General features: G+C 36.2%; 1 protein-coding gene across 1 annotated transcript; it reads left to right on the top strand.

Moving 5' to 3' along the window:
- The first annotated feature begins 2,180 nt into the window (after positions 1–2,180).
- On the top strand, positions 2,181–19,299 carry LOC121431142 (coagulation factor V-like). The gene is made up of 6 exons (XM_041628648.1): positions 2,181–2,397; positions 14,811–14,942; positions 15,629–16,321; positions 16,984–17,064; positions 17,344–17,425; positions 18,205–19,299. The coding sequence occupies exons 1-6, from the start codon at positions 2,307–2,309 to the stop codon at positions 18,386–18,388; spliced, it is 1,263 nt and encodes a 420-aa protein (XP_041484582.1). The 5' UTR covers positions 2,181–2,306; the 3' UTR covers positions 18,389–19,299.
- The last annotated feature ends 4,212 nt before the right edge of the window (positions 19,300–23,511 follow it).

The following is a 23,511-nucleotide window of genomic DNA, read 5'->3' as shown; positions in this document are numbered from 1 at the left end:
GTTGAAGGTTGGTCCAAGACAAAATAATCATATCTGATCGATACACAGCTGAAAAAAAATGAGATACCCTCACTCACCAAAGTTTTTTCTTTAAAGGTAATAGAATAGTTTTATCAGAATTACCTTCCATGCATTTGTTTTTTATCTTATTTTTGTGATTACCTCGTGTCTTTCTGAACCAGGCATATTACCGTTTCCGAGTTAAAATGCAATGAAGTAGTAAAATTAGCCGATCTGGTAAATAAGCTAAATAGCAAGGAAACCCATTTGTAAGTCGGAGAACTAGTTGTTCACGACCCCCCCCCCCTTTTTTTATTTTAGAAGAAGCGGAAAGTACAAAATTGGGCGTTTGAAGTGAGACGACTCGGTCAGGCTAACTCCACTCCGTTTCATTTTGTAGAGCACGACCGCCCTCTAACGACAGGTTCAACAGTGTAAGATCAATCCTTCTATATCGTCAAGTAGGCCTATATATTTCTAATAACTGAAACCTCGTACCTATTTAATGATATATTTCTTACCTTAAATAAACCATGCGGGTTATGTCTGAATTTTGGATATGCAGAAAAATTCTGCATTGAAAAAAAAGCAATATCTCAATGAATGTCTAATCTCAAACCAATGCAGCCAACGGCATGATGCGCTAGATAGATATTTACTGATACATGTATTTACTTATTTCATGCTACAAATGAAATCAAGAATATGGTAACACTATTTACTTTATAATCGAAGATTTCGACAAAAGATTTCCAATATGTTGAGAGTATATCTAGAGTTGATGCATTTGTGCGTTTGCTTGTGTGTGTGTGTGTGTGTGTGAAAAAAGGACGAGTGTGTGTGTTGTTTGTTTGTTCTTTCTTTGTATTCCATGTATAAATCGCCCTCCACAAATGTGCAAGGGAAGACTTTTTGTTTGGGGCGGGGGGGGGGGGGGAGGAGTGGTGTTTCAACCATTTTTTATAACTGATTTCATTGTTTCTCCTTTAAGTTATATATGATTTATGCTTGTATTAAGTTAGTGAAAAAAGTCAAAATATGAAATGTAAAATGTTATATTATGTGTTTTGAAATGTTAAATTGAAATGTTATATATTTTTGTTCATGGAATCAGAATAAAACAGTATGGAAAAAAAGTGTGTGAGTGAGTATTACAATGTGTAGGCCAGTGGGCCAATGAGAGTTTACATAATGGTGTACGATACATACCTATTGATTAATCAGTATTTTTTAACATTGGATATTCTTGGTAATTATGATATCATTTGGAATATAATTACCCTTCACACCCTCTAGGCTATAGGAATGTAGTAAAATAATGTTAACATAATCCCAAAACATATTTATATGTTATATTTATTGAATAAAACGTTTTCAAAGTAGTTGTCATTCATTATCGTTAATTACACTCCCTTAATCATTTAAATGCATGCTGCTATCATATAATTATAACTGATTACATAATAAACAAAAATTATCACTTTTTTCTCCAAAAAAAGAGTGTGATGTGCCAAATTCCATTCATACTAATTAACCAGGTAATGAATGCGCCGATGTGACGTCTTTGTGTGGATGACTGGACACAATACTGTCTTATATGAAAGACTATTGGCGATGACGATGAAAAAAAAAACAAATCTAAGATGTATATTCGCACTTTTATCTCGTTGAAAGAAAGCGCCCTAGAGTACGCTCCGATATAACCATTCTCTCGTCATATCTGTAAACAATGAAGGCGCCATTTACTCTCATCTCTGCATAATCTTCTAGCAGACGATACAGCTTGTTTGAGCTTGCTTATACCATGTATACTAGTCTTAATCATTAGACCCAATATTAATAATAATAATAATAATCCGCTTTTATATAGCGCTTAATCCATCGGAACGACGTTTCTAAGCGATTTACAGATATATTCAAGTACGTGTTTCAGTTCTGTCAAAATCGTCACTTATCCATCAAGTCAAAATGTATTTGTTTATAGAACAATGGAAAAAATGCCATTCATCATTTTTTAATCACATGATAATGTTAATTGTAAGGAACATATTTAACTAACATCAAGTAGGGTGTGGTTATCAAAGACTATCGCCATTCAAAGCCAGCATGCGCGCGCGTGCGTGCATTGTCGAACATAACGAGAACCTCTATTCATCGCCACCTGCGGTGCGTGCGGTTATGGATGTAGGCATGGCTGGCTGAGAAGATGCAGTCATTGTAATGGAAGCAGCATCTCCTGAAAACACCATCTCCATTGTAAATCTGCATCTCTTTCGAAAGCTCGGTGATTTTAAACTGGAAGCAACATGAAGACTGGAGACATTCTACTGGGGGTTTTCCAAGTGATTTTGATAACGCTGTACGTCGGTAAGATACGCGGCCAGACACCATCTACAGGTATTTATTCATGTTATTGTGAACTGATAATTACGTTGGTTAATGGCCCCATTATCGGTGGAACAAAGGCACATTTCCCGAGCCCGATATATACCATGGTCGGAGGGCAGTATAATCGTCATACATAAACAGAAAACGCGGATGAAAGTCAATGCATGATTTTCAAATTTTCTTTTTTTTTTACATGTAGTTCAGATAATCTTCAGGAGTAGTTTAAGCCAAGAACATGATGTGAAGATAAGGTATGACATGTGGAATTCATGTCTGATAGCTCTCTGATATTTTATATGTATGTGTTAATAATGACTTCTTTCATATATATCGAAAAAATGTGAAAATAACGAAAATTGAAATAAATTCTACTGGGTATTTGAACCTTGTATTCAGTGGCAGGACTCCGAAACAAAATGGTTTGCGATCAATAATTGCTAAATGTGATTGACCAATCAAGATCATCGTAACATTGTTGAGTGTGCTTTATTTGAATTTTAATAATGTCACCTGAATGTGTAATTTTATATACCGGAATGTGCAACACTCTCTCAATTGTTTTTTTCTATGAGAGCTTGCATGCCTCTGGGCAATAGTATTGAATTTTATTTTTGCGAGCCCTGGCCCATGGAAAAACAATTTGCTTGCTCTTTTCTTCTTTGCTTTCATTTATACTTTTCACATTTAATTATTCAATTTAAAATTACATTTTTTATGGCCAAATAAATAAATAAATAATAATAACATGCGCACTCTTTTCAAAATTCTGACCGGGAGCCAATCAGAGTGGTTCTTCCATATTTCCAATTAATTTCCAACCTTAGTGCTACATTAACGGAACCCTGTACTGTCTTGTTGAAAGATTCACCGGAACATTTTTCACCTAGAATTTGGATAGTGTATATCATATAAATATGTAATTAGAATGTAGTTTTATTTCATTGCTCTTAAAAAATATGCTCTTATATTACATGGTAATAGCCATTTTTCTTTTAATAAAATTTCATCTTATATTAGTTTATTTGCTAGTAATCTACATATTTACATCTCTGAATGAGATTCATATGGTGTGTTTATTACCTGTAATACAGTCTGATAAATTAGTATTATGACGTCATGAAGATTATTGAAATTCACTCATTGTGATAATCGTCTTGTCCATCTTTCTATTTTTTTTTGTTCGTTCTTATTGTTTTTATTCTCATCCTCGTTATTCTTCTTCTTCTCTTTCTTTTTTTTTCTTCTTCTTCTCTTCTCCTTCTTCTTTCTCTTCTTCTTTGTTTCTTGCTTCTTCTTCCTCCTCCTCCTCTTCTTCTTCTCCTTCTCTTTCTACTCCTTCTTCTTCTTCTTTTCCTTCTTCTTGCTTTTTCTTCTTTCTCCTCCTCCTCTTCTTTCCTTCTTCTTCTTCTTGCTTCTTCTTCCCCCTTCCCCTCTTTTTCTCCTTCTTCTTGTTCTTCTTCTTCTTCATCATCTTCTTCTTCCTCTTCTTTCTCCTCCTCTTCTTTCCTTCTTCTTCTTGCTTCTTCTTCCCCTTCCCCTCTTTTTCTCCTTCTTGTTCTTCTTCTTCTTCATCATCATCTTCTTCTTCCTCTTCTTCTCCTCCTCCTTCTTCTTCTTCTTCCATCTCTTTTTAGTACTTTCTCTGCTCCTATACTCTTGCTCTTCCTTCCTTCTCTCCGTATTCTTTCCATCCTACCCCTCCTTCTCGTTTTTTCTTCTGCAATTAAGAGCATCATTGCTTACACCTTTTTTATTTGTGAAATTTTGATTGTAAATAAACTTTTTATTTTGAAAAGTAAAAAAAATATATCATTCTTCCATGTTCTTCTACTGTTTTATTCTTCTTCTTCTCTTCTCCTTCTTCCTTTCTCTCCCTTTCTTTCTTTCTTTTCTTTCTTTCTTTCTTTCTTTCTTTCTTTCTTTCTTTCTTTCTTTCTTTCTCTTTCCCTCTTTTTTCTCCTTTTTTTCCTTCCTTTTCAACCTTCTCATTTTCCTCATTCACCACTTACTCCCCTTTTCTATTTTCTTCTTCTCGTTTATATAATCTCATTTTCTTCCTCTTTCATTAATTAAATCTTATTTCTCCTCCTCGAAGGCTCAAACTGAACATTGATAAAGAGTGAGAGTTAAGATTCCTATATTTTACAATTCCCAACAATGATATCATAACTTCTATGCGACTAAAAACGATCAATCATCCCTGAAGATTTTCATAAATTAGGTTGCTATATAAAAAAGCGATAAATTCCCTCAGGATAATTCACGTCATGATAATAAACAGTTAATAAAAATCCTTCGCGCAATGAAGAGAGTGATGCATGTCTGCTGGTCATTTGCAAATTACTTCGCTGTCGTAGGGATGATTTTTTTTATTCGAAAACAAATACAGAGTCGCAATAGCCAATATGCATTATTCGATTGGATACAACTCACTCTTCAATTGTGAAATGTGACGATATTGACACAGAGAATGGCGGTAATATTGTTATTGGTAACAACTAGATGAATGTATTCAGGAAGAGGTGGATATGAATTATGTTCATGATGTTTTTGCCATAATAATCTGATGAGGGAGATCTCCATGGTCTGATCTAAACGAAGAAGGAAGAGAATGATCACGACGAAGAGGATTGGGTCTTGAAAGAGTATTGTGAATTTATTGATATTGAAAAGAAATTGACGTCGAATGGGGAGGGGGGGGGGGGGTGATGATAATGATATGAATGAGGATGGTGGTGGTTTTAAAAAGAAACACTTTAAGGAAGTTGTGTAGGAAAGTGCGATATATAAATCTATATACTACTTATAATATTACACTGTCAAAAATATTGGGTAAAATTTTTACCACCACGAGGGTAATTATGTGTCCAACCAGTTTGGGGCAGAATTTTACCCAATGCGGGAAGCATATTGGCCAATAAGGTTACAAAATAAGCAGCAATTACTTTAGAATGGGCAAAATTTTCATCACACTGGATAAATAAAAATGCCCAAATGATATGTCCAATGTTCGTTAGACACATGATAACCCTCACTCATGGGACATTTTTACCCAATATTTTTTAGAGTATAGTATCTGTTAGTCATTGTTAGTCATTGGTATTAGTTCAATAACTATTTACATCTATATTATCGGCATTATTGTTGGTGTCATCATTTTTTCATTTTAACATTATTGATATCAATAATTGATATCATAATAGCAGATTAGTGTTGTTATTTCAATTGACATTTTACTTGGTTATTTCTACAATGATACATTTTACTAAATGGTTATCATTAAAATTGTTTTTTCAACATTAAAAACAAGGAGTACAATACATTATAGTAATGGCAATTATAGGAGAATGGTATTTAAGGCTGAAAGTAATATTCTTTTCCTTAAATACAGACATTTTGAACTGCCAAGACTGTTCATAACTTTGTGATATTTTAGTGAAACAGGCGTGGATTATATCATGTTGTCATGCATATGGAATGAGTTTGGAATGAGTTGGGTGATGATGTTTAGTCTCGCCTTTCATCATAGAGTTATGCAGCCTTATATAATAAATACAATCAATACCCTCGTAGAAAAAAAATCAGGGAGTATTAACCTTAACCATGTTATATAAACATTAATCCTGGAAAGTAAATAACACTAACTCATCTTTTTTTTTAATTTGGATGGATTTTGATTTCATTGATGATAAAACATAAATGAATCGGAATGGACGTGGCACATTATCAACTTGTTCTTTACATGATGGCATGCAAAGAACTGATTCATACACAATTACACACTCACACAGTCACCCTCACGCACACACACACACCCACACACAAAAAATACACACCAAGCACACACACTAGAGTCATGGACAACTAAAAATCGCGTAACTTCAGGACCTTTCATCCGATTTTGATGAGATATTTTCCATAGAATATTCCCGTAAACATCGGGTATTTGTAAACGAATGAGAGGAGAATGATATAAAGGAGGATTGAAGTTTAAAGAAGACTGAAGATCGAAGAGAATTGAAGATGCAACATCGAAGGTTTATGACATTGCCGAGGATCTGATATGTAAAAAAAGGATGATGTTGGTGAAAGCTTCAGGACAATTATAAGTTGTGCTACAAAATAAGTCATTTTGTTTTCTGACGTTGATGGTGGATTAATGATAATAGTAAAGATAACTATTGAGTATTGAATAAAATTTTTAGAACAACATGTTTTAACCATATACCAAAATGTTCACTTCCTATCGCCAACCAATACCATAATCATCTGAGTCATTGGTGCGTAAAATGATATCCAATAAAACTTCTGATCCTTTCCATATAGCTAATTGAAAATACGGCATGAATTATGCATTGTTCCACTCATACACCCAGTGAAGGACATCTCTAATGAGATATAAAACGGCCCTCGTTACGGAATATTAGTTTATCGTTTTAAGGATGATAGAATATAAATGACATGTACTTGACAACTGACAGTAATCTACTTCATTATATATATATATATATATATATATATATTAATAGCCGCCCCCATAATCCCATATTATAGGAACAGTGGTGTCAGAAATATAGCGTAAATTGCATAAATGTTATTAAACCATGTGCATTCAAGAGATTTAGTGATAACAACGAACACAAAGTAATACATGCATTCAAACAGGGAATTTTGTCAATAGGCATTTGAAAACGAATGAATTTTACAAAATTACGATAACGCTTTTCATTATATTTTTTACCAGAATACATAATCGATTTATATTCACAATTATCATGTAATCACCATCACTGCAAAATGCAAGGAAATAAAAATTAGTTTTAATAAATTGATAAAAAGTTGTTTGATTTTTATAACAGGAATGGTTAACGTATATAAATTTACTTAGTAGCGTATTACTCCGCAAGCACGGAAATAGCTTTTTTCTAAAGAATTCTACTATTTAGAGGAATGATTATTAGAAAAGGGATGATGAAATAGGCAGAGAATGGTGGAAAGTGTAAAATATTTATATGGATTCTGAACAGTAATCAAAGTTAACGGCTCTCTTTGTAGAAAATAAACAGGAAATGGTGTATGTAACACAAAGCGATAATTTTACTCAGCCAATATATACAAATTTCAGTCATATTACATACCCGTAAACTTCGATAAAATTTCATGATCCAAATGAAAACTTTGAAATTTAAATCGCTCTATCATTATGAGGAAGAAAATAAAATCCCACTATAACGCGCTATGTCACAATGGGAAATTTCATTTGAATTACCGTGCGTTCCTGGCCAGCTGCTCTGTATCGGCTGGCATATAACACACATCCTTTTGTTGGAGAGTGTGAAAACGAACACCACACGCTGAAACCAATATGCGTTTACGTATGCGAAACTCTATGACTAATTTCTCTGTAAACCATGTGTCATAACAAGCGAGTTTTCCAAATTTTAGATGCATTTTCCCGGGGTTTTTTTTGCAGGGGGGGGGGGGGGTGTTTCTGTCGACCTGTCTGAGTATTAGCATTTATTTTTATTATAACTTCTTCGTAAACGAGTTTTATTCAAGTATTACAATCTGAAGATATCAGAACCTGTTTGATAAAAAAGTAAGAGAACGAGCAAATACGAAAGGGACGTACAAGTGCGATGGATCACAAACACATACGAAGAAATATATGAAGGGTGTGTATATATACGCATGTATTATTAACTCAGAATTGAGAATGAAACCATCGCAGAACAATAGAGGGAAAATAAAATGAAAATGTGTGTGAATGGGTCATATTGGTCAAAAGAATAGATATGTCCGTTTAAACTGACCCCAGATCACTATTAAAAAGGGAAATTTGTCAATGCAATCACAGGTGTGATGAAATTATTTCACAGGAGTGGGGTATACTCTCTTATCTAATTTAATTTTCTTGGAAACATGACTTTTTCCCCTTTTGATTATTCTAAATGAATAAATACATTTGAAATTGATTTTTTAAAAGCCAGTTTTTGTTAATTGATTCAAAATGAAAAAAAAATCAAAAGTGAGTGATGAGAATAATGAAATAAGGAAATATGTCTAATATATTAATCTTGAAAAAAAAAGAATAAAATTCATGGAATTGTATTCAATCAGTAAGACTAGAGGGTACTATAATAACCTCTAAATAGATTAAATACGGCTATAAATAATTAGAGATTAAAAATTGCAAAGAAATAAACAATTGCGTTTTTACGGAATCACTTTTTAATAACCTCGTATCTTGTTCATTTCCTCATTATCGATTTTGATTTCTGATTATAGCTCATACACGAGGCCACTTAGTGAAATGATATGATGATGACACACAGTTAGTTACTCCCACCGTATCATAAAAGTAATAAATAGGGGCCTACCTTTACCCTGTTAGTATCAGGTCACTTTTTATTTTTTTTTTGGGGGGGGGGTGATGATATTGATATTCGTTTTATTTTACCCTTGCCCCCCAATTTTATAGTAATTTAAAAGTAAACAGTTCTGAATGAAATAATAGCCGTCAGTTGTGGCACAGGGGACAATAATCCAATCAAAATCGGTAGTTCCCAGGGCCCCGTTGCAGAAAGAGTTGCAATCAAACGCAACTCTAAAAATCATGTGCAACTTGATTTTCAACCAATCAACAGCGCGCATTTTTGACTTGCGATTGATTTTTTGACTTGCGTTTAAACGCAACTTTTTCTGCAACGGGCCCCAGGGTAATATATCGCAAACTTGAAAGGACTATAACTTTATTAAATTAGTAGGAAAGTAGAGGGGTGATTGATTTGGTTTCCCACACCCCTTAGAATAGTCATAAACCTGTACGTGCACAGCAAAAACTGTGGTGTTAACCGATGTACATAGAGGACCACACCAGTTATTTTACACCGGTGTTAAATAGGTGGTGTTAGTTTTACACCTATAGGTGTTATTACAATTAACACCTTTTGTTATTACATTTACACTCTTTAGTGTTATGTTTAATCTCTAGGGTGTAATTTTAACACCTCAGGGTGTCGGTGGTCCTCTATTAACACCATTTGGTGTCAGTTTTAACACCGCAGTTTTTACAGTGTAGAATCAATTTGTTATTGTAGAAAAGATATAATTCAAAGAGAATGAGTAATCTAATATCAATGGCAAAACAAGGCCAAACTAGCATTTTGACTATAAATCCACGATTTTCTCGATCCAATATAACGCCTGACTTTTAAGTGATACTTATGTAATTCTAGTCATGAAGTCAAACATAGGACTCGAGAAAGAGGGGAAGGGGGGGGGGGGAGGGGGTAGGGGGATGAGAGAGTTCATTATTGTTTTTTCTTTTTGACACCACATTAGTTAAGCAATGCTACAGTCATATTCGTATTTTCCAAACCATCTGAAAGAAACAAAAGCTCGACTTCTTCTCGTTTTCTTATCGTGTTACATGCATCCCTAGTCCAATGTGTAAACGGAAATAAGAGGGAAATAGCCTTCGTCGTGTTCCAAGATGACATCGTGATCAATCATTATTCAATTTGTTCGGTAACTCGAGCATGATCAAAATATTGTTTGTTTTCATATCATAGTCATGTATGCCATAGGACGTTTAACATTCACAGAACACATTTTCACACTGTCCTTCATCCCCCCCCTTTTTTTCCCCCCATGATGCTCTATCCCAGAGCAGGAATAAATTCCAAACGAATATATTTTCTCCTTTTTTTACAGTATACATGGTGTAATTAAGTTTAGTACTGCGGGGTAATTGACACGTTTCCTGTTTCCCCCGAGTCTGAGATGATGTGTTCTTTGTTCTTTCTCTGATCTCTTTTCGACAATGCTGTGTAACATCCTTGCTTCACTCCTTTCCCCTCGATAGCCCTCACTCCACCCTTTTCGACCAGCCCACCCCCCCCCCTGGCATCTCCTCGCAGCTCCTTCCTTACAGATAAATAGGCCTACCTGTTAAAGTGACGATTTCAAAATGAGCTCGAACAGAATCCCATACAAATATCAGTGTTTGTATGTATGAATAAAAAATGGCTCTTGAAAATGTGTAATTGCTGGGAAATAAGCAAAATAAGCACGTTTATTAGATAAAATGCCGGGTATTCTTCTAAACAATATTAATGCACTGGCCCACATATACCTTTTTGTGTCAATAATCGTCAGAATTATCAGTCATGTCAGTTTTCAGCTTGTATTTCATGATTTTACAAAGATAGTTTCTTTCAATGTACCAGAACTAGATCTATGATAATTAACCCTGATTTTAAAGACTCAATTTCTCATGAAATAATTCTTTGCTGCCACTACTTTCTTATACCTCTAATCATTATCATCCTCTCTTCTTTACAACCACTCGTTCTTTTGAGTTTATATTGTGTGTTTTACGTGTATCTACATACATCAACATGTTCACATCTAGATTAGATGTGTGATGATGGATTCCAGTGAAGATGGCGTCCGTCCCTCTAACCTTTCTTGTAGTTAAAGAAAAAGTATACAACTGAACCTTAAAAAGAAAATAATTTCATTTTGAACTCCCTCATGGGAGCAATTAAACTGGTTTCAAAGAATTTTCAGTTGCAAGATTTAGGTCATAAAAAGATATAGGTCACTTGACTAAATGTTGTGGTTTTAGTATAAAAGAATATATTTTCGTTTTCTTCGTTCTTTTTTTATTTCCTTGTGAAATCAATTTATGATGTTACTTAAAAATGATCTAAACAATATTCAATTATGAAGAGCTAATTATTGAAATCAATAAAACCTAAAAATGAAATAAATGAGTTACTGAAATTTCATATCCTCTGGAAATAGCTTTAACTAGTGAAGATCCAACCTAAAGCGATATAACACGTCAAGTGATCCTTCCATCGACCGAGATAGATTTACTTTTTTCCTTCGGTGCTTTCACATCCTCTTCTCTCTTTCACCTAAATTTCCTTTTAACAGCTTTTTGTTTTCTTTATTGATGATTTCATTTTTTTTTCTTTTAGTAATTTATTTAGGCCTATAATCATGATATGATATGTTCTATTTACATATATATATATAGAGAGAGAGAGAGAGAGAGAGAGAGAGAGAGGTTCAAACAAAGAAAAGTATAAAAACTCCGTGGACAGTAATATTTTAACGAATAGATCATTTGACTATATATACATGTATATATATATATCTATGCTTGAATAGAAGGCATGGCATCTTTCACAGTTAAACTAGGATAATCTGATATAAGATACTATCAATAGGCCACTTGAGAATTGAAACGCTCCACTACCGAACGCTTTCCCGCGCTGACTGAGTTCGCGCTTTTTAGACCAAACATAATTCACGAAGAGTTTCCATGGAGATCTGAGTAGAATGTACTCATTGTCATGACGATGACTTTTATCTGATCTGGTATTGCAGACTTGTACGCGGTTGTTAGTCGCCGTTTGCTCTGTTGATTCTTATTGCTGATGAATGATTATGATGAGCAGATATTACATGTGAGACCACGGTAGGTCCTATTAAAGAAAAGTATGAATAATTATATTACCGCTGCTGCTGCCATTACTACTACCACTACTACTTCTTCTTCTACTACTACTACTACTACTACTACTACTAATACTACTACTACTACTACTACTACCACCACTACTACCACTACTACCACTACCACTACTACTACTACTTATACTACCACTACTACTACTACTTCTACTACTACTACTACTACTACTACTACTACTACTACTACTACTACTACTACTACTACTACTACTTCTACTACTTATACTACTACTACTACTACTACTACTACTACTACTACTACTACTACTACTACTACTACTGCTACTACTACTACTTATACTACTACTACCACCACTACTACTACTACTACTACTTATACTACTACTACCACCACTACTACTACTACTACCACTACTACTACTACTACTACTACTACTTATACTACTACTATTACTACTACTACCACCACTACTACTACTAATTCTACTTCTTCTACAACAAGAACAACAACATCGACAATAATAACAACTACTACTACCACCACTACTACTACTACTACCACTACCACTACCACTACCACTACTACAACTACTACTACTACTACAACTTATTCTATTTCTTCTTTAACAACAACAACATCAACAACAACAACTACTACTACTTCTACTACTACCACTACCACTATCACTACTACTATTACTACTACTACTACTACTCCTGCTGCTGCTGCTGCTACTACTTATACGATTACAGTGTTACTATACTACTGCTACTATATACAACTACTACTTCTTCTGCTACTGCTGCTGTTGCTTCTTCTAGGGCTGCTGCTGCTAGTACTAGAAGTAATGATTAGAGGGTAAGTTACAATATTAGGGACACTGCAATATACTGCAGTCATCATATTTCTCGGGCCTCGATGAAACAGGCAACAAAAATAATAATAATAATAATAATAAGACATTTATAATGCGCAAACATATCCACCCTATTAGGGGTGCTCAAGGCGCTTACAATAAACTTAACTCACTACTGGTACAACTTACAATTTGGCCATTAGATAAGTTTTTAAACTGGCCTTGAAATGTTCTACTGATCTACAGTCTTTTAGTTTAGTTGGAAGATTGTTCCATAGACGGGGAGCTGCTGATGCAAATGCACGATCTCCCCATGACCGTCTGGTTTTTGGAATAGAGAAATCGAGAGAAGAAGTCTTAGAAGAGCGAAGACCAGAGCGACCAGGTTTTCGAAAATCAAGAAGAGATGAGATGTATTCTGGTGAAGAGAAGGTCAGCGCACGATATACTATCAAAAGAATTTTATAAGTGATACGGTGTTGAACAGGAAGCCAATGAAGGGACTTAAGGACTGGTGTGATATGGGAAGACCTCCGCGTATAGGTAACTAGACGAGCAGCGGCATTCTGAACAAGTTGGAGCCTCTTTACTTGAGACAAGGGAATGCCGTACAACAAAGAGTTACAACAATCAATGCGAGAAGTAACAAATGCATGAACAAGCTGCTCAGCGGCTTTTTTAGTGAGATATTTGCGAACAATATGGAGATTTCGGAGACTGTAGATCGCAAGTTTAACACTGGATGATACTTGCGATTCCATTGTCATATATGTGTCAAAAATTACTCCTAGATTTCGAACTTTATCCACTGGAATAATCGATAAGGAACCAATATGCAAATTTGGAATTGTCAGCTTGGCGAGTTGCAGCTTAGAACCCAGCATAAGAAACTGAGTTTTATCATCATTAAGCTTCAAATAATTCTCCATCATCCAGTTCCTAATTTCACTTAAACAGGCTTCAACACGAGCAATCCAGGCATCAACTTCCTCTTGTGTAGGAGAGCACGAAAAATATATTTGCGTGTCATCAGCATACATATGGTGATTGAGATTATGCCTTTTGATGATATCATGAAGAGGAAGAGTGTAGATGTTGAAGAGTAGTGGCCCAAGGACCGACCCCTGGGGCACAGAGAAGGGAAGATGAACTTTGCTCGAGACAGCTCCACGTACACACACTCTCTGTGATCTGTTTGAAAGATAAGACATCAACCACTGGTGAGCCCGTCCACTAATGCCGATAGACTGAAGTCTTTCCAGCAGTATGGCATGGTCAACTGTATCGAATGCACTACTGAGATCGAGCAGGATCAACCCTGTAACTTTTCCATGATCCATTCCAGTGAGGATATCATTTTGCACGCGTAAAAGGGCAGTCTCAACACTGTGTTTCTCTCGGTAAGCTGATTGGAAGTTGTTCTGAAGGTCATTTTCAGTAAGGAAGGACCTAATACGTATTGAAACAATACGTTCAATAACCTTTGATAAGAAGCTTAGATTTGCCACAGGTCGATAACTTGAAAATTCTTGCCTGTCAAGATTTGCTTTCTTCAGGAGAGGCTTGACGAGAGCCTGTTGCATAGATGCTGGAAAAGTAGAACTCCGAAGAGATTTGTTGACAATGTCTGTAATATATGAAGCAAAGTCATCAATGCATTCTTTTATCAAGGAAGTAGGAACTGGATCTAGGTCACAAGACGATGCTGGAGAATCTACAATAACCCTCCTGATCTCACTTACAGAAGCCGGAGCAAAGTCAGTCATCAATGGAACAGGCAATGATTCACATTGCTGCACATGTTGTTCTAACTGTAGCTCAGCGTCAATGTCATCACGTATCTTGGTGACCTTGTTAAAGAAGAACTGGCAAAAATCCTCAGCCAGTATCTGGTCAGAAGAGGAAACCGGAAGAACGGACTCTTTCTTACGATGAAGCAAAGTATCTACTACAGTGAAAAGACGTCTTTGATTGCCTTCAGGTGTTCAGGATGTTTGAAACATAATTTGTGCCACAATTTATGGTTTGTTTTTCCTCTTTTTAATTTCGATTTAGCCCCTCCCTCCACGGGTTTCCCTGGATCAACAGTGACCCAAACACTGATGCCTGCTGGGGAAGAAAACATAACCTCGACGGTAGCAACATCGACAACGATGGCGACATCAGTTGATAATGGGACCATTACAGGTCAGTATTGATAATCAATGATATGCTTTTGATATTGTATTATCTAAAAAGATATCAGTAGTTTGGCAATCAAATTTACAAAACAAAACCACTGGTGTAGTTGTTTAAATGTGTTCATTTATATCGCAATCGAAAATGTTGCCTGGCATTCTTATGCACGACTTGTAAACCGTACACGCATGATTTTACCTGAAATTATTACTCTCCTGTATTAATCATACACCCAAAGTATATGCTGATCAACATGTTTTTCTAATCTCAAGTATTGAACACAACCTAGCGAATTGTCATTCCTTTTCGTTTACCAAACAAAGCAATTACTGCAGTATTTATACCAACATTGCTAAAGCCGTGGTAATAATAATAGCAGGACCCGCTGGTAGAACAGTTTTCGAAACTGAAGTGGCTTCCCTGGGTAAATATACCTATATCATTATTATTATTATTATTATTGCTGAGTATCTAAAACACATTCTAATTATGTTAATGGTGTTCATAATAATCAGACTATATTCATAGCACTTAACACGTAAGAGGGATTTGCCTTAAGGGGGTACAGAGTGAGAAAGAAGGTTACCCTGGCTATACATAAATCGTAAAACCCTAAACTTAGGATTTGATCTCGAGTCCCAAAGTAGCACATGTTGCAATATTCGTATATATTTGTATTGCTTTTTTACCTATAGGAGACAATAATACAACAGATGGACCAATTAATAATATGACAACTGTTGAAGTTTCGACTTTGCCTCCAATGTCAAACATGAGCGTAGACAACATCACTTCAACACTGCCACCGACTGGCATGGAAAATTCAACTTCGACGTCAGACATTGGAAATTCAACTTCGACGCCAGACATGGGAAATTTAACTTCGACACCAGACATGGGAAATTCAACTTCGACACCAGATATTGGAAATTCAACTTCGACACCAGATATTGGAAATTCAACTTCGACACCAGATATTAGAAATTCAACTTCGACACCAGATATGGGAAATTCAACTTCGACTCCAGACATGGGAAATTCGACTTCGACGCCAGACATGGGAAATTCAACTTCGACATCAGACCTGGGGAATTCAACTTCAACGCCAGATATTGGAAACTCGACTGCGACGCTGGACGTAACAATTACGGCCTCGCCAACAACCAACGCAATTAATTCAACTTCACCTTTAAATATTGAAAATATGACAGCGTCAACAGATTCTAACATGACGACGTCAGAGTACGTGATGGTGACGATGACGTCTGAATATATGACTAATGTGACTGATGATTCGAACGTTACGGACATCACGAATTCAATCGATACTGCAAAGGCAGAAAGTAACGATTCAAATAGTGCAAGTACAGGGAGTTTAACAACGTTGTGTAAGTTTTAAATCATCTCTGATATTAAACCCCTTCTGTTCTGTAAATGCATTTTTCTATTTTAAGTTAAAGGGAAAGCTTAGCTTATTAATGCGAAGCTTAGTCAACGGTTACATCAACTGTAAATAAAAGTTTGCGGTAGAGTGTCGAAAAAAGAGAGTAGGTTGTTAAAATACGAATGGCATGCGGTGAATGAGAGAAAATTATTCAAAAATATGAATTGCATACTGTTAATGAAGGTGGATCACATGCTAGGTCTGAACTATTTTTTGTTTTCATGTAGCTTTATCGCAAAATATTTGAAAGCCTATATATCAGTTTGGACCAGGGATGAGTATTCTCCATAGGCAGCTACGTTCATACTAAATAAGCATTAAAATACCTGCTTAAAATGCAAATAAGGCCACTGTAAAAACTGTGGTGTTAAAACTGACACCAGTTGGTGTTAATAGACCACACCATGTGGTGTTAAGCTAACACCCTATAGATTGAATATAACACCAAAGAGTGTAAATGTAACAGCCAAAGGTGTTGAAATAACACCTATAGGTGTTAAACTAACACTTTAACACCGGTGTAAAATAACTGGTGTTGTCCTCTATGTACACCCGTTAACACCACACTTTTTGCTGTGTGTCATTATAACTTCTTATATATTTCAGTTTCTACAATCATGTCAACGGAGGAGTCCCAGAAGACAGAATTCGATGATACAAGAAAGAGAAGTGGACCAAGTATACCAGGTAAGGAATCCGAGCCAAATATCAAGTTAATTTATCTGAATTATAACGTAGCCCTAGCCCTTAATGGCATCCTTGGAAGTAATAAACTAGTTAGACTGTTTTTTTCAACAGATCATATTGATTCATAAATTAGTCTATTTTATTCATCTTTATTTCATATTTACCAGAATTAGGCTTCGGAAAGTAAAAATTCGAATCGGAAGAGAATATAATGTTAATGAGAGAAAACCCAAAATGAAAATGTGTTTCCCTAAATCTGTCTTTTCTTTTCATTTTCAGTTGCACTGTACATGAGCATCTCAGTTATTTTGGCACTATGTGTTGTATTACTACTGGGTATCATTGCGCACGTGTGTGCCTCGTAAGTATTTGCACGAATCACCTCTCTTTTCCACTTCTTATTACAATTGACCAACACCTCCCCTTGTTCCAACCTTTCTACCAACCCCTGCAAATAAAAGTGGTGTAAATTAAACACCAAGCCAATCAGTATAACTGCTGAACTATCATCATACAGTGTCAGAATTCGTCCAGTGACAGTGTCAAATTAACACCAAGAAATGCTAAGCGATTAGGGCTCAAAAAACAGTCGACAAGGACCTCCATTTACACTGGGTTTGATTGCGTTTTGACGCCTTTGATGTGAAACCTGTCACCCCTGGCAGGATTGCCTCTCCTCCTAGCCCCCTCTTTCGATTCCATCCTTTTTTGTACCTATTCTGATCTTAATTCTCTCCTGATCTATCTTTTTTCTGCATATACCATAATTATTTTACACTTCACCTTCCATCTATCTACCCTACATCAAATGTCAAGAAAATCTCGAAATAAACAACAAATACAACAGTTAGGGCGAAGTCTAACTAAAGGGGTCAAAAGACTGACAAGTAGTCGCAGTTTTGGGGTGGGGGTAGTCACAGCCCCAAATTTGAACCATTGCCTGTCTTCTTTTTCGTTGAACATTCTTAATTTTACTTTCATATTAGACAAATGCACTAAAGCCTTGTTGACTATGCTGGTTGGTTATTGTAATATTAAGCATGAACACGATGAATGGGGAAAGTATAGGCGTACTTACTTTTTTTTCCACATTCCATAAAATCTTCTTTTCTTTATTATTACATCGTCGTCTTTTTTCAGTATGCGAAACAGGCCGACCTCTTACAACATCTCGAGCCGTGTGAACGGTCATCACAACCCAGCGTTTGACAGCGGTGAAGTCGCCGACGATGACGAAGATAATCCAGTTAAGGGTATAATGCGAGAACCGATAGTGGACATCGAGTCGGGGTTATACAGTGACAACGAGCGAACTCCGTTATGATTGAGGATTTTAAAAGTCTACAGAGAGCCGAAGAATGACCTTTCTGACAATAAGTGAAAAAAGTTTAATAGAAGCTTGCCAAAATCGAATAATTTCTATGATTACATACATTCCGAATGATTGAGGTATGTGCACAGCTTTTATTGAATGAATAATTTCACTTCACTAATTTCAGAACTGACGTTATTATATTTCTCGTGGTTCGGGGAAACAAACTTTTTATTCAAACATATTTTAGTGCACTTGGTTCATACATAGGGTCACATACTTTGAAATGAAATTATCATTATGATAAACACTTTGATTTCGTCTAACTGTTAGTTCAGATTTTGAAAAAAGTTTTAATTTACCGAACCTCATAGAGGCTTGGATTTATAGTGTCACCACTCCGTTATCTCGAACAATGGTTCATCATGTCAATGCTCACAAAAGCTTCGGCTCTTGGGCAGTACTTTAAGAATAAATATTATTGAATTAATGTCCATTAGGTCACGGTACAATATTATGGTTTACAAAACCATAACCCTAATCCATTATACCCGAAATAGTTTGCGTACTTCCTCCAAAGTAGAGAAGAAATTATCTCTCAACGTCCGACAAGCTCTCCAAATAAACTGATAAGCAACCCCCCCCCTCATTAGTCGCTGGTGCTAAATAAATTAGGATTCGTGTTATATTGAGTTATGTAAATAGAATTATGCGTTGTGTGATCATTGTCTTATCAATGGAAAGCTATTAACGCTTTATATGTGCCTTGATTAGCTCTCGATTACGAGTATAAGCTAGATTGTGTTCATTTTGTTAAGTACATGATGACGGAAATATTCAATTTAGTCATTTTTCTTTTTTTAGATCTCACTGCACTTTTCAACCAAGCTGTAAATCGAACAACGTCATCCTTAGAATTGTGTTTATCTCGGGGGGGGGGGGGGCACTTACATTGACGAGTTGATACCATGCGCGACCAAAAAAACACGTAAAAAGGATGTCTTTTTCACGATAGGGCACGTTACGTACGTAACGTGATAAGGGTGTCAAAAACACAAAAATAATGAAAAAAGGGTATCTATTTCACTAGGAAAATTACGTGTTTAGGGTCGATTTTGCGGGGATGATGAAACAAAAATAAAATGTTTTATAAAGGATGTCCTTTTTGCCCCAACACTACGTGTTTAGAGTCCGATTTGCGCGAGGTGTAGAAGGTGGGGTCGAACTAAACCAAATAAGGTAAAGCCGACGACCGAAGGACCCGTAACAATAAAACATTCCTATACTTGTTTAGGGGTTCATTTCGGGGAATATTTGCCAAGAGTATCGTTTTGTTTCCAATACTTGTTAAGAGTAGGGTTTCACACGTCAGTACTTGTTAAGGGGTGCATTTTCAGAATATGGAAATTACGTGTTTAGGGTGCTTTTCGAGACCCAATGGTCGCGCATGGTATCCACTCGTGAATGGAACTGCCCCCCCCCCCCGGGGTTTATCTGGATGTTGAATTATTTATTTATATTTATTCACACTCCTAGAAAAAAAAGAGGAAATTAAAAAATAAATGTGTAACAATAGTAGCATAATAAGGGCCATGTTATGCTTCTATTTTTACTTTTAAAAAGTCAATTGTAAATAAACATATTGATGGCTGAAACGTAATACTTGCAAATACAATACCGTTTGATAAAAGCATTTTGGTAGTCAAATGTTATATTTGAATAAAGCGCCCTCTTTATGTTCTAGGAACCATTAATCGGTAACAATATCGCATTTCACTTATGTATTGTATATTAGATTTTTTAAACAAATTGTAATGTCGATTAAATGCCGTACTCAATGATATAAAGTGATGCGGGGTATTGACTTTCATGTGTCAAGCGGTCCAGACAAATCGGCCACGGTACCTATATTTGATGGGGGTCTAATGGCACAGCAAACGACGTAGCGAAATATTATTTATTCTCATATACATGTAGATTGGATATGATGCATCTTGCCATATATTTATTGTATGTTTTGGTCCTTTAATATTTTGTACAATGTACTGTAAATATTCTTTCTTTTAGGGGCATTTGGTAACGAAATAGATTTCATATAAAAACAAATCATTTTTAAGATGTGCATCTTGATTCTTTATTCCCTTGGTTGGATAGATAACTGCTATATATTCAATGAGAGAATGAATTTAATGAATGACAATGTATGTATTGGAAAAGAATATCAGCCAATGTCCTAGACTTCATAGGTTCCTTTTTATGTAATACCGGATCTTCGCTCTGCGTTATTCGAGAGCAGAGTAAATCTATTTTCAAATTCCCATCATGACAAAGAAAGCAAAGAAGTCGCTGTTCAACATGATTGCATCAAATGAGCAATTGAGCCCTTGATTCCCGACAACGATTCATTTACAAATTTTCATCAACTCTTTTTATTTATTTATTTCACATCTTTATAGAGGGTGACCAATTCAGCTGTACACGATAAAAAACATTAACAAAGATAAAAAGCTCGTTTGCAATTGGGCCCTGTTAATCAAAATACATACAAATTATAAAATACATAATATGTAAAATATACAAGAAATAAACCTTTAAAAGTCCCAATCCTCATCAGAAACACACAAACACACAGAAGCACCCAAACCCACACACACACACGCCCATTACACTCTGCAGACTTACTCTGAACTGCATGGGACGGAATAGGTGTTCCGGTTAACCAATTTTCGACAAGTTTGTATATGCTGTTCTTTATCATTTGACGGACATTTGATAGTAGATTTACTCTGTTCTTGAATTTTCCATTGCAATGCAAAAACACCGGTGTTAATTTAACACCAGCCGGGTGTCAATATCGGAAAACACCAGAGAAGTGTTAAAACACCACTTTAGAATCAAACCGAAATTGGTTTAAAACTAATTGGTGGTGCTCAAATGACCAAAGTGGTGTTAGCCGAACGCCAAACCGGTGTTGTTTCAAGAATTCTCTAGTGTTTTCCGATATGCATGTACATGTAGTCAGCAGGTTGGTGTTGATTTAACGCCGGCGTTTGTGAAATGTACGTCGTTGAGCGAAAACAGTCACATCAACGAAACTGACTCCAAACCGACCAATCGTATGCCATTGAAAATGATGTCACTATTATTTGATCGGTACATGCCGTTGGTTTCATTGGGTGACAACAACATCTGACTTTTCGCATTTACTACGGAGTCACTTTCTACACTCTCAAAATGCTGGGCAAAATACTGTCCACAAAACAACTGGTTAAACTTTATTCATTTCTCTTGATTCTATAGGTAGGTTTAAGCCGATAATGTGTACATTGGGTGAAACTACACAGAATTGCTTAAAAACTACCCAGAGTTGAATAAATTTTAAACCAATTGTTGCGTGGGCAGTATGTAGACCAACATTTTAAGAGTGTACAACTCGCCAATTCCTTTGAAAATGATATTCAAATCACATTGGAGTGCTGAGAGGTTTTTGTCGAAACTTGGTGGACCGGGACAGCATCGGTATCTCTTGACTCTGGATGAAGACAACAATTTGCCTTTGTTCATCTGGCGCAAATCTTCAGGCCCTATAGGCCCTATCTCACCAACGGAGACGTCGCCGCGACAGTCTCCAACTTATCAGTCGCTGCAGTCGCGGAGACGTCTCGGAGACAAAAATGGCTTGCGCTCTCACCAAGGAGACGTCTCGATGGAACGTTTGAAAGATCATACACCTGACTTGGAGCAGGAGGAGGGATATCAGCACGCGTTCAGTCACGTGGTTTCTGAAGTGGGTCAAACAGTGTGAAGAAGTGTCGCGGAGACGTCTCCGCAATGTATTATTTTTTTTTGGTCTCCAGCAGGTCTTCGCGATGTCTCTGAGACGTCTCTGAGACATCGCGGCGACGTCTCAGCAGTCGCGGATATCATTAGTCTCCGAGACGTCGCAGCAACTGATGGAGACTTCTCGGAGACGTCGCGGAGACTAGAAACAGTCTCCAAAAATATTAAACATGTTTAATCTTCTTGCGACTCCTCGGAGACTCTGTATGTAATTTTCATGAGACGTCTCAGAGATGTCGCGGAGACGTCTCTGCAACTAGCAAAATTTGTAGTCGCGAACTATTAGCGAACTAGTTTCAAGCCCAGTGAGATACCCCCTGAAAGGATGAACCGCTGTCCCAGACCACCAATTTTCAACAAAAGACTGTCAGCTCTTTATTGTGATTTTAATCGCATTTTCGACGGAATCGATGCGTTGCAGAGAGTGTCTCCGTAGTATAAAATGCGAAAACTCATTGTTAGCTACAAGTCAAATTTTAATACATCCTGGTAGAGTTTCCGATGCATTAGACAATGACAACAGGTCATGTAGCAGGTCTATCTGCAATTCAGGTGCATTTTGGATTCTTCATATTTTACACACACACAAAATCAAACACTAGCCATGTTGATAGCGTGAGTATGAAAACACAAAGTGCGGTGAGAGCTCGGAGCTATCCAGGATGCTATCGACATGATCGATCAGTGGCGTAACTACGGGGGGGCATGGGGGGGCACGTGCCCCCCCAATCGGCTGACCAAAAAAAAAAACGGGGAAAAGGAAAAAAAGAGGGAGAAAGGAAGAGGAACGTAGTGGGAAAGAAGAAATTATTATTCATTATAATGGTATATTACATTATAATCATGTTATGTTATATTACATAGGAAACATTTTTATCATAACTTTATGAAACATAATTTGCTCAGGGCCTATGTTGTCATTGTTCCTGGTGCTCGCATTGTCTGTTTAGAGAGATGTATAAACCTGTTGTACGAAAAACTCCCGTTTCAAGTCAATATACACCAAATATATTATTGTTTTATGTAGTGGCATATGCTTCTTTTTTAATGACTATTTAAAATGATTGCCCCATGTTAAGGTCTTAATATAAAACATTTCCTGTCCGTGATTACGTTCATATCAGTGGATTGGTGAGATAAGTCTGCTCTCCGTGAATTCCTAAAATCAGTCCTTAAAAAGTTCCTTTTTCTGATCTGAATATCAAAAATTTTCAGCTCGCGCTTCGCGCTCGCATCATTTGGTTAGTGAAATACGTATGGTCTTAGTAAATTCCTACAAGCAAGCCTTAGAATGC

The sequence above is a fragment of the Lytechinus variegatus genome, chromosome 17 (genome assembly GCF_018143015.1).
Source record: "Lytechinus variegatus isolate NC3 chromosome 17, Lvar_3.0, whole genome shotgun sequence".
Lineage (NCBI taxonomy): Eukaryota > Metazoa > Echinodermata > Echinoidea > Temnopleuroida > Toxopneustidae > Lytechinus > Lytechinus variegatus.
The sequence above is the reverse complement of the archived record's forward strand: the minus strand, read 5'-3'. Positions and strand labels throughout refer to the sequence as shown.

Bases quoted from the DNA above. Each gene is read 5' to 3' on its own strand.
- LOC121431142 (XM_041628648.1), top strand. From the start codon at position 2,307: ATGAAGACTGGAGACATTCTACTGGGGGTTTTCCAAGTGATTTTGATA. The intron at 14,943-15,628 runs GTCAGTATTGAT...TTTTACCTATAG, and splicing joins TGATAATGGGACCATTACAG to GAGACAATAATACAACAGAT. The intron at 17,426-18,204 runs GTAAGTATTTGC...GTCTTTTTTCAG, and splicing joins ATTGCGCACGTGTGTGCCTC to TATGCGAAACAGGCCGACCT.